The 12,645-nt window shown below is 40.6% G+C and overlaps 1 protein-coding gene across 5 annotated transcripts in view; it reads right to left on the reverse strand.

Moving 5' to 3' along the window:
* Nucleotides 1-12,645, reverse strand: part of CDK6 (cyclin dependent kinase 6) — a 241,400-nt gene that overhangs the window by 65,768 nt on the left and 162,987 nt on the right. For all 5 annotated transcript variants that reach the window (XM_033194393.1, XM_033194398.1, XM_033194395.1 and 2 more), the window contains one exon: nt 9,640-9,749. In XM_033194393.1, the coding sequence (XP_033050284.1) occupies nt 9,640-9,749 (110 nt within the window). The remainder of the gene's footprint in view (nt 1-9,639; nt 9,750-12,645) is intronic.

The following is a 12,645-nucleotide window of genomic DNA, read 5'->3' on the forward strand; positions in this document are numbered from 1 at the left end:
GCTCACAGTAAGTGTGTAATAAATGTCATCTATTATTTTTATGATTTGAAGGGATGAAAAAATGAGCAAGTGAAGAAGAAGTGGAGGCTATATGTAGAGACACCATTCTTTCAAGCAGTTTGGGCATGAAGGGAAGGAGAAAGACTGGAGGAATACAAAGGGGAATGAGAATCCTTTCCAGAATGGAGAGACAAGGGCATGATTTGACCCTTACGAGGCAAGTCAGAAAGGGATGATGGATGAAGTGAGAACCTAAAAGTAGGGTAGGAACAAGAGCAAGGGTTGAGGAAGATCTGCCTTGTAAGCAGGGAGAATGCATCCTTCTCAGAAACTGGAGGGAAGGAAGGAGAAGGTGAAGATAAAGAGAGATTTTTGAACTGGAAGAGAAAAGGAGCTCACTTTGAGGGCTTCACGCATCTTAATTAACTGGAGAAGGGGCTGAATGTTGAGTTGGGAGGGTGGAAGTCGGTTGGGGCTTAAGGATTGTGGGGGTGGGAAGAGAAGGGAATCCTAGCATGGAAGTGGGTCTCAGACCAAAGGAGGGGAGCTGGAGGGGAGGAAACATGCCCACCAAAAGCCTAGATGCAAGTGCTCAATGAGCATGTGTGCTCTAGTTGCTCTTATTTCTGTCTCTAAGTAGAGTTTACTTTTCAGTGGTGGAACATTTAGATGATGAAGTCCCTAATGTACAGTGTTGTGAGAAGGGAGAAGAAAACATTAATTCTTACAAGGGTCACTAAATGCTTGCGTATAGGCTGGGGTACAGGGAGAGTGCAAGATGAGTGATGCAGCTGCTGAGTCAATCAAGATCCTCAAACTGCTCTGTCTCCATGTATGTGCAAAACACTTCCATCAGTAACATTTACTCTAACTCTGTAGCTACTCTTTGCTTAAAAACCATGGGTCCTGAAAATCTCCAGGTCATGCCATTAGGACTGGGGAGTCAGGAGTGTAAGAGGATTGCAAAGAGAAGTTGAGAGGCTTTGGCAGAATTGTGCCCCCAAGAAGCAGAGAGCTAAAAACACTGCAATTCCCTTCTTGAAGGGATAGAGCACCTACAGAAAAAGGCCTGGTTTTAGTTACCTTGAAGAAGATTGTGAGTAAAAATTTGGGGAAGAGAGGAACTTCTGCCTATGCGACGAGGATTCCGAAAGTCAGATTTGAAAGGAGTAACAGAAGTAGACAGAGAGGGGAGGTATTGGCTGCTAAGAACAGGGATGGGAACACGGGAGGAAGTAATAAACCAGTAGTTGTCAGTAAGAACAAAGCAATGGCTTGGGAAGTAAGAGGGAAGAATGGTAGAGTGGTATACGATATGTGATAGAATGGTTAGAAGAAGACTAAGCCAATAAAATCTGGTTTGTGGTAAAGACCACAGAACAGGCAGACCTAGGATGTGAGAACGGAGGGGCCCTGGAGTGGGAAGGTGGAGGACCAAGAGATGCCCTCACAGGAAAACACCAGGTCTGGTGGTGGCTTCTCAATACATGCCATGAAAACAAGTATATTTTTCAAATTCATGTTAAAATACACATTACGAATTTTAAAAATCAGGCCAGGCACGCTGGCTCATGCCTGTAATCCTAGTACTTTTGGGAGGCCAAGGCAGGCAGACTGCCTGAGCTCAGGAGCTTGAGACCAGCCTGGGAAACAACAGTGAAACCTTGTCTCTATTAAAATACAAAAAATTAGCCAGGCGTGGTGGCATGTGCCTGTAGTCCCAGCTACTCAGGAGGCTGAGGCAAGAGAATTGCTTGAACCCAGGAGGTGGAGGTTGCAGTGAGCTGAGATTGTGCCACTGCACTCCAGCCTGGGCAAGAGAGAGCGAGACTCTGTCTCCAAAAAAAAAAAAAAAGAATTAAAAAAATCAATATTAATAACATCACAAAAGTATTAATTTGCTCTTACTTAGAACCACCTTGTTTGCATTACTCAACCAAAATTGGACCTTTTCCTGGGTACCATCTTGGATATTTCCTTACTCATAAAAATGCTTTTTAAAGAGATCTTCCCATTTGGCTGGTTCTTTAAAGGAAGAAAGAAAAAAAAAAAAAAAAAAAGAGAGTCTAGGAAAATGTCCAACAAGAGGTAAGAATCTGAAAGTCTAGAGTGCCCTGGTTTCCATGCACGTATTTTGACCTAACCTGAAATGATGGGTTTCTTCTCACAGGCTAGGGCGTGCCTTCTGGTGCCTTGGTGTTCAGTTCAGCTTGTGAAGGATCTCATTTCCTGGATGTCACTGGGGGGGTGCTCAACTATGGGGAGGCACCAACACAGTAACCAATGGGAAAATTGGCAAAGCAGTTAGTGACATTTCAAAGACATTTGCTCACTGACCACTGACCCACAAAGGACAGTTTCACTGTCAGTTTCTCAGCTACTGGTGTTTAATTCACAGAAATCAATGACGACAACCCTAGAGAGGCCACCAGACAAGAGGCAATATATGACCAATCATGAAGCCTTGTTTGTCTCCTTCTAACAGTAACTCTATTTGTCATATTCTTCCTGGTGGCATTTGGCATTTCTTAGCTAGGGATTGGCAGAGCTGGCAACTCAGAACTTCTAAGAATTACTATCTGCTTGCCACAATCTTTGTATTCAAAGAATCATGTTTTATTTTCTTTTTTCTTTCTTTCTTTTTTTTTTTGAGACTGAGTCTTACTCTTTCATCCAGGCTGGAGTGCAGTGGCACGATCTCAGCTCACTGCAACCTTCACCTCCCCAGTTCAAGCGATTCTCCTGCCTCAACCTCCCGAGTAGGTGGGACTACAGGCGCATGCCACCACGCTCAGCTAATTTTTTGTATTTTTAATAGAGACAGGATTTCACTGTGTTAGCCAGGATGGTCTCGATCTCCTGACCTCGTGATCCACCCGCCTCGGCCTCCCAAAGTGCTGGGATTACAGGCGTGAGCCACTGAGCCTGGCCGCATGTTTTATTTTCTAAATGTGCATTTTATGTGACTTTGCTGTAATCTGGAAAACCCCGTAACTTTCAAACTACAGACAATAGTTCTAACTAGGATCACAAGGCAACCAATAGACACCTGGGGAGTGAACATTGTGAATTTATTTTGCTGTAGAGTTAAAAATAAATCTATCACAATCATCCGATCATCCATACATCCATCCATCCCATCCATCCAATCTCATCCTTTAAGCTGACTAGTTGGCCACTAACCAAATTTATAACAATTTTTTTTTAAGTATTAAAATACAATTCAATGTGGAGTAAGGATGAGTTACTATAGACGAAGAATTAAAGGAGAAAGATAAAAAATGTAGCTCTTACCCATTTTGTAGAATGCTTCTGTGGGCCAGTGTGGGCAGTTACTAAACCCAGGTAACAGTGACAGATGATATTTAAACTCTCTGGCTCTTTGTCGACCATTTGCCCTATGACTCTCTTTACTGAGTTTATATTTCCTAGGTATTTCATTTTTGAATAAAAGACATGCACCTCTTAATAATATGACAGAGAATTGGCCAACCTTTCTAATACAGTAGAGATTCTAAATCAAAGCTATTAAATAAATGTGTGATTTGCTTCTTGACCACTCTAAAATATCATTGTTGCTCTATCATAGTAATACACAAAACATTCCAGAAAAAAATATGGCCAGTAGGTCAAACAACAGCAATGGCAGAAACCCAGCAGAGTAGAAAAATCAAAGGCGATGGAGTCAGGCAGACATGAGGTTTTGGCTCTGTCATTTAATTGTTGTATGCCCACGGGCAAGTTATTCACCCTCCTTGTGGAAGGCTTATAGTTCATTATCTGTAAGCTCTGGAGAAAAGTCTTCAGAATAGGGGTTTAAGCAGATAATGCACCCGAAGGTGCCCCCAACCCCCAACTGCCAAGGCAAGGGCCTGTCACATGACAAACGGTAACTCCCTTTGCTTGTTTTCTTATGGAGGAGGTTATGGAGGATGGTGAGCCTGGCTGACGCATACATGATTATTCCTCAAAGATTTTAAATAAACAACTAGGGTGTGACCTCTAAAGAAGGTTAATCCCGACTTCTGGCCTTCCACTGAGAAATCTTTCCTCTTCAAAAACAGACTTGTCATTATACCCACTCACAGTATTCTATACTTCTTCACAACATTTATCCCAGCTCTGGTTAATTAACTAATTGTGCAGATAGTGAATCTTTTCTCTACTAGGATATAAGTCACCCCTCGAGAAGTGGGCCTGGCATACAGTAGTCACTCCATAAGTTATTTGTAGACTGAATGGAACACTTGTTATAGGGTTTCCAACATGTGACATATTACTGCTGGTGACATGTGAGATGATTTAGGGGATAAACATGCATGAACTTCCTTAATAATTTTAATGGTTATATATTTATTCTAATGTGTATCAGACAAATAAATAACTGGTCAAATCTCTGATTTTTCTATACAGCCATGACCCTCATAATAACGTTTTGGTCAACAATGAATGAACCACATATGTGAGGGTGGTCCTAAAAGATTATAATGAAGCTGAATGATTCCTATCTCCTAGTGACATCATAGCCATCTTAACGTTATTGTAGTGCAGCGCATTACTCACCTCACATGTTTGTGGTGATGCTGGTATAAACAAACCTATTGCGCTGCCAGTCATATTAAAGTATAGCACATATACTTATAAACAGTACATAATGTTTGCTAATACAAGACTATGTTACTGGTTTATGTATTTACTATATTATACTTTTATCATTATTTTAGAGTGTACTACTACTTATAAAAAGAGAGTTAACTGTACAACAGCCTCAGCCAGGCCCTTCATGAGGTATCCTAGAAGAAGGCATTGTTATCATAGGGGATGACAGTTCCATGCATGTTATTGCCCCTGAAGACCTCCCAGTGGGACAAGAAGTGGAGGGGCAAGATAGTGATATTGACCATCCTGATTCTGTGTAGGTCTGGGCTAATCTGTATGTTTCTCAGTTTTTAACAAAAGAGTTTAAAAAGTAAAAAAATAAAAAATTTAAAAATAAAAAAGCTCATAGAATGATATAAAGAAAATATTTTGTATAGATGTATAATGTGTTTGTGTTTCTTTATTTTTTGTTTATTTATTTTTTTAGACACAGGGTTATGTAGGCTAGGGTGTAGTGGCATGATCCTAGCTCACCGTAATCTTGAACTCCTGGGCTCCAGTGGTCCTCCCAACTCAGCCTCCTGAGTAGTTAGTACTACAGATGTATACTACCATGCTCAGCTAATTATTTATTTTTTTTGTAGAGATGGGGGTCTCACTATGCTGCACTGGTTGGTCTTGAACTTCTAAACTCAAGTGATCCTCCTGCCTTGATTTCCCAAAGTGTTGGGTTACAGTGAGCCATTGCATCTGGCTTGCTTGTGTTTTAAGATGTGTGTTATTACAAAAGAATCAAAAAGTTAAAAATTTTAATTTTTTTTTTTTTTTTTTTTGAGACAGGGTCTCCTTCTGTTGCCCAGGCTGGAGTGCAGTGGTGTGATTTTGGCTCACTGCAACCTCTGCTTCTTTCGGGCTCAAGCGATCCTCCCAACTCAGTCTTCCAAGTAACTGGAACTACAGGCACGCACCACCACGTCCAGTTAATTTTTGTCTTTTTTGTAAAGACAGGGTTTCGCCATGTTACCCAGGCTGGTCTCGAACTCCTGAGCTCACGCAATCCATCTGCTTCAGCCTCCCAAAGTGCTGGGATTACAGGCATGAGCTACTGCACCCGGCCAAAAAATTTAAAAAGTTTATAAAGTAAAAATGTTACAGTAAGCCAAGGTTAAGTTATTATTGAAGAAAGAAAAATATTTTTAGATAAATTTAGTGTAGCCTAAGTGTACAGTGTTTATAAAGTCTACAGTAGTGTACAGTAATGTCCTAGGCCTTCAATTCACTCACCACTTACTCACTGACTCACTCAGAGCAACTTCCAGTCCTGCAAGCCTTATTCATGATAAGCATTCTATATAGGTATATCATTTTTTATCTTTTATACCATATTTCTGCTGTATCTTTTCTATGTTTAGATACACAAATACTTACCATTGTGTTACAACTGCCTACGGCAGTCCGTACAATAATATGTCATACAGATTGGCAGCCTAAGATCAATAAGCTATACCATATAACCTAGGTGTGTAGTAGGCTATATCATCTAGGTTTGTGTAAGTACACCCTACAATGTTCGCAAAATAACAAAACTGCCTAACAATGAATTTCTCAGAACATCACCCTGTCGTTAAGCAACACATGACTGTACTTTTGTTTAGGATGAGGCTAAATAAAAAAGTAAACTGATAAGAGAGTAGTAAAAAAAACCTAAGTAAATAATAGTACCAGTCTCATAAGAATATGGCAAAAAAAATTAAGGTGATAAAGAAAGGACAAAATTTGGTAATTACCACCTTAGCATCAAGTGGGTACCCAGAGTTTAGAAGTTCAAGACCAACCAAGGCAGCATAGTGAGACTCCCATCTCTACAAAAAATTAAAAATGCTAGGATTCCCTGATTTAGGATTAGCCTAAAGCAATGAATGAGTCTGCTTTAAGAGCCCATGGCTTGGGAAGTCTCAACTGGGTCAATACTGAATCAGGAGTCAAGTCAGAACCAGGTCAAGCTGGTGATGGACCCCAGAACTCATCTGGCATAAGTAAGAAGCATGACACATGGATAATTGGGGGGTATCATAGGAAATACCAACCCTAGGAGGGATGGTATGATTGGCCTGGATTCACTCTCCTTTCAGCCTTAAAGGCATATGGACCTGGTTTCTGATACTGCTTCCTCCTTCAAGTAATTATTTCTCAACTTACTATTTTTGTGCAAGGCTTCTGGAGAAAGGGTACTTTCTTATGTGCACATCTGAAGTGCCAAAGGATCTCTACCCAATGTCTCACTTTTCCAGCAAACTGAAGCAGACTGTTGCCACTATCATCAAAGGAGCTCTCTCCTGAGCCTCCAATATTTGAGTCCCACTTCTCAGTCCCAATGCTGAGATGGAGAGATAAGTATCCCTCTAGTCTTGGATTGGAACACAGAATGAATTTTCCCATAGAAGAAAAAATTTTGATGAATTTAGCACAATGGGTGTTTTGTATATGTTCCAGGTCATAGAGGATTCTGCAAACTAGGCTTTGGAATCCAATGACCACTTATCACTTCAGTGGAAAATGCTTTTAATGCTTTAAAATAATATTTGTTCCACAAATGGAGATTGCCTATACTTAAACATACAGCAAATTCCTTAGTAGTGAATACTTCATTCTACATATCTCAAGTTTTATCTTTCTTTTAACACCTTAAAAAAATTGACTTTTATCATCAATCATGACTAGTTTCCCAGTCTGTAATTGTTGAAGGACTCTGTCTTTACAGTTGAGACTATACTAGACACATAAAGATAATTTCAATAAGCATTTCTCTAATCAACTCTTGGCAGTACTGAGTTATTCCTGGGATGAAGGAGAATGACTGTCTTAACTCCTACTCTGCTCTATTGACAGTAAATTATTCTTGGTTCTAACCATAAGTCTTTAACCCGATGTCTTCCACACTTGTTGGATGAAAATAATTGCTGAAGGTATTTTTAAAAATAAGAATTCCAGGCCGGGCGCGGTGGCTCAAGCCTGTAATCCCAGCACTTTGGGAGGCCAGGACGGGCGGATCACGAGGTCAGGAGATCGAGACCATCCTGGCTAACACGGTGAAACCCCGTCTCTACTAAAAAATACAAAAAAAATCTAGCCGGGCGAGGTGGCGGGCGCCTGTAGTCCCAGCTACTCGGGAGGCTGAGGCAGGAGAATGGCGTAAACCTGGGAGGCGGAGCTTGCAGTGAGCTGAGATCTGGCCACTGCACTCCAGCCTGGGCGACAGAGCAAGGCTCCATCTCAAAAAAAATAAAAAATAAAAAATAAAAAAAAAATAAAAATAAGAATTCCTGGCCCCAGCCCAGTAATGAATCAGAATCTCAAGGGAGAGGCCTGGGAGCCAGACTTTTAAAGACTGCCCATCCCTGGTGATACTGTCATCCAACCCAGGGGTTCTTATCCTGGAGGTTGTATTAGGATCGGAGACCTTGTTAAAATGCAGGTTGCTGGATCCCAGCCCAAGAACTACTGAACCAATAGGTATGGGGTGGGGCTTGAGAATTTGCATTTCCAGCAAGGTGCCTGGTGATACTGAGGTTCCCAGTCCAGGGACCACACTTTCAAAATCACTAATTGAGCCTGTTTGGCAAACACTGCAGCTGAATTCAATATTACTTTTTCCCTCCTCTCCTTGGGAAAAAAGCAATGCTGGAACAGAACTTGCAAGACTTCCTTTGGACTCATATCTTTGCTACTTCTTAGCTGCCTAATGTTAGACAAATAAATGTACCACTCCATCTCAGTTTGCTCTTATTGGTAGGACTAAGAAAGGTAGCATAAAGGAAGAGGTTTGACGCTATACTTGGCACATGGTACGGCTGCATTAAACATCTGTTTACTCTGATCTCCTTGCCATGATCTCCCATCTTATGAGCCACAGATGAATTTGCTGAGTACTAGCAATAGTTCCAAAAATCTGTTACATGCACAAAACTTTGTTTGGTTAAAACCAATCAAACAACAAGCAAGCAATGGTTGACTAGTTCTTTTCCTTGTGAGCTACCATGGAGCTACATTTTAAAGATACAATGGGAATATACTATTTCCTAACTCACCTAACTCATTTTTCCCCATGGAAATAAAAATAGAAAAGAAAAAGAGATTAGATTTTGATTAGGTTCTCTGTTTAATTTAGACTAGGCTGAACTTAGTTCCCAGGTATGGATTATTTTCCTGGCAGATATTTATTATATTGTTTGGCTATTTCTTGTGACCTGAAAATCAAACAATCGAATCACATGCTCTCTCAGAGGGAAGTTGGAGGGCATCTAGCCTATGCACCAACTCTATAAATGCTGCTGAAACATCACCAGTGTGTGGAGGTCCAGCCTCTTCTTAGACACACAATGAGAACTCACTATTTTCACAAACCCCAATCCACTCTTCAGGTAACTGTCTAATCATTAGATTTTTACCCCTTTTAACAAAAATCTTTCTGTTTGTAATTTCTGTACCCTTAGTCTTGTTTCTGTCCTCTATAGTGCCTGAATATGTCTAATCTCTCCTGTACATGGCAGCATTTAAAGTGCCCTGAAGTTGCACTGACATCCCCATTGCTTATTCTTTTTCAGCCTAAATACTGTTTTTTTTTCAACTATTCTCACAATCAAAATTCCATTAAAAAAGTTTTCATATACTTAACAGTCTTGGTTCTCCTCCTATGGATAAAGTCCACTTTGAGGATATTTCTTCACTAAAAAAATGCCAAAATATGTGTTATTTTCACCATGTCCTATCATCACCAATAAAACAATGTAAATTATAAGAACAGTGGGGTGTTCCTTCCCAGGCAGAGTTTCCAGAAGCTGCAAGCTACAGTCATATAAAACAACACTGTAAGCACTGAGAAGACAAACTTTCAGGACAGGCTTGCAAGTGGTAGCCTGCGGCAGATGGATCTGGCCATCATGACCCCTAATGACAGAAATGCCATGCTGCCACTTAAATTCACAAAGATCCACAGTCTCTTTTCAAGGAAAGCAGAGTGAAACAAAATGTATTTCTTACTTTCTACGAAACATTTCTGCAAATATGCAGCCAACACTCCATAGATCCACGGGGGTGGCGTAGCTGGACTGGAGCAAGACTTCGGGAGCTCTGTACCACAGTGTGACGACCTGCAATGGCAAGCGGATCCGAGTGTTACTGACGAAGGTGGTTGTGGGCTTAGACTCCTCAGTAAACCTGGTGGTTTAATGACAAGATGTAGTTCAGAAAGAATTGCTATAAATCATATAAGGATGCTGTGATAGAAGCAATAAGTAAATAGGACTCATCACTGACGGGCCAGGAAATTACATCATCTTCACCAACTGGGTTCCCAACCTCCAACTCTATGTCTAACTAGGATGGCATAATAACATGAGTTTCAGAAAGCAAAGATCAAAAAAAATTTTTTTAAACTTAGAAACTGTTTTTTTTCCCCCCCTTAAGAGGCCTTTAAAAAATAATGCATGGAAAACAGGTGATGGCAACAATTACAGCTCAATCCCCAGGTCAGCATTATTGGCAAATTGGAAGATGATAGCATACAGAGTGGTGTAATGGATTTTGGACTTTGGAGACTCAGAAACGGGGAGGGTAGAGAAAGGGGTGAAGGAGAAAAAACTACATACTGGGTAAAATGTACACTACTTGGGTGATGGGTGCACTAAAATCTCAGACTTCATCACTATACAATTCAGCCACGTAACCCAAAACCACTTGTACCCCACAAGCTGTATACACACACACACACGCACACACACACGAAGATGGTGCCAGGGCTGCTGGATATAACTGCAGTCCCAGACAATGTCACACAGAGCAGAACTGCCAGCTGAGTCCGGTCAACTGACAAGATTATGAGTGATAATAAAATGACCCCTCTAAGTCTTTAGGTGATTATATGGCAACATCAAATTGGAAAAATATTCTTGAGAGGTTCTCCCTCTATATCTCATCTAACATATTTTGCTTTGAATTCACATATGGGTCAAGTTTTGTTTAAGTAATACTGGTTGATATCTAATGGAGGGATGGCTGTGATATAATAGAAATAAAAAACAAAACACAAAACTGACAATACCGAAACAATGTTACTCAAGTTATCATTTGGCCCCAACATATCTTTCTATCAATGCCACCTCCCACAGTATATCAATGCATCACCTCCCATAGAACTTCCATAGCCTTTATATCCTAGTCACATCTATACTGCACCACTGGTTCTTAACCCTGCCTGTTCATCAAAATCCCCATGGGGTTTTAGAAAAACTTAGGTGTATAGGTCTTATCTTGTGCCACTGAATTAGACTTTCTGTGGGCTGAACTTTCAGGTTGGAGTTTTCCTCTTTCCTTCCTTCCTCCTTCTTCTTCTTTTTTTTTTTTCTTTTTGAGATGGAGTCTTGCTCTGTTGCCCAGGCTGGAGTGCAGTGGCACGAACTTGGTTCACCGCAACCTCCGCCTCCTAGGTTCAAGCAATTCTCCTGCCTCAGCCTCCTGAGTAGCTGAGACTACAGGCGCACGCCGCCACACCCAGCTAATTTTTTTTGTATTTTAGTAGAGATGGGGTTTCACCATGTTGCCCAGGCTGGTCTTGAACTCCTGAGCTCAGGCAATCCGCCTGCCTCAGCCTCCCAAAGTGCTAAAATTACAGGCATGAACCACTGTGCCTAGTCCTTTCTTATTTTTTTTTTAAGTTCTTCAAGTAACCCTCACCTTTGGCTATGTTTGAACACCACTAGATTACGCAAGCATATTCTAACGCTCTTGTCTCCATGCTTTTGTTTATATAATTTTCCTAGCCTGGGCAACTCTTTTTTCTCCTCTCCACATGTGTAAATTTCACCTATCCTACAAGGCCTAGCCTAGATGCCAGCACCACCCTGAACTTGCTGCTATCTGAAAATCATACCTTGTAACATAGCTCATAATATGGTTTGTTCCTGAGGACATGGCCCTGCCTTAATCTATGTTTATATCTGTAAATGCCTATCACAGTACTGTAAACACAACAATAAGGGTTTAACACCTATTAAATCAATCCTTTTAAGGCAGTCATTGCTAGAAAGATAACTGGGCAAAATTCAAAGACCAGTCATTCCCAAAAGAGAAGGTATTGTTTTTGCTAAGAAACGAGTGTCCAATACTGGGATCTAGTTTTAGTTACATGACTTGTTTCTGCATTATTAATATTTCTAGCTGGAGGAACACTTCTTTGCTTCCCTGACACACTGTAAACAAAACTGCAGGTGCAAACTGTCCATAAGGTTCCACTTGAGTGGTTGACAGAAATACACAGATATCATGAGGGCACACACTTATCTTTCTACCTCAATTCAAAATAAAGTCTAGCAACACAGGAAGAAAAGTTGAATCTGAATACAGCCTTATTTTAAGCTGTTCTAAGGAAAATATTCTTTCTTTCTTTTTTCTTTTCAGACAGGGTCTTGCTCTGTTGCCGAGATGGGAATGCAATGGTGCGATCTTGGCTCACTGCAACCTCCGCCTCCCAGGCTTAAGCGAGTCTCGTGTCTCAGCCTCCCAGGTAGCTAGGACTACAGGCACATGCCACCACACTTGGCTAATATTTTTGTATTTTTTGTAGAGATGGGGTTTCACCATGTTGGCCAGGCTGGTCACAAACTCCTGATCTCAGGTGATCTGCCCACCTCGGCCTCCCAGAATGCTGGGATTACAGGTGTGAGCCAATGTGCTCAGCAAGAAACTGGTTTCTGATTGATTACCCATCCTAAGAAACTTTAGTAAGGCTGTCTTCATTTTCAATACTTTAGTCAGTTATACCTATTATGATAAATAAATGTATAGACAGTCAAAATCATACTAACAATATTGATATGTTGGGGAAATTCCCTCTATTCCTTTTAAAATTTAGTTACCACTCAAAATGTAGAATGAATTTTTATCAAATGCTTTTTAAAATGTCTATTAATAATGACCATATGATCATTTGCCTTTATTTTATTAAAGACATACTAGTTACATTAACAGATTTCCCAATATAGTAGCATC

Source organism: Trachypithecus francoisi, unplaced genomic scaffold, assembly GCF_009764315.1.
Source record: "Trachypithecus francoisi isolate TF-2019V2 unplaced genomic scaffold, Tfra_2.0 Lachesis_group4, whole genome shotgun sequence".
NCBI lineage: Eukaryota > Metazoa > Chordata > Mammalia > Primates > Cercopithecidae > Trachypithecus > Trachypithecus francoisi.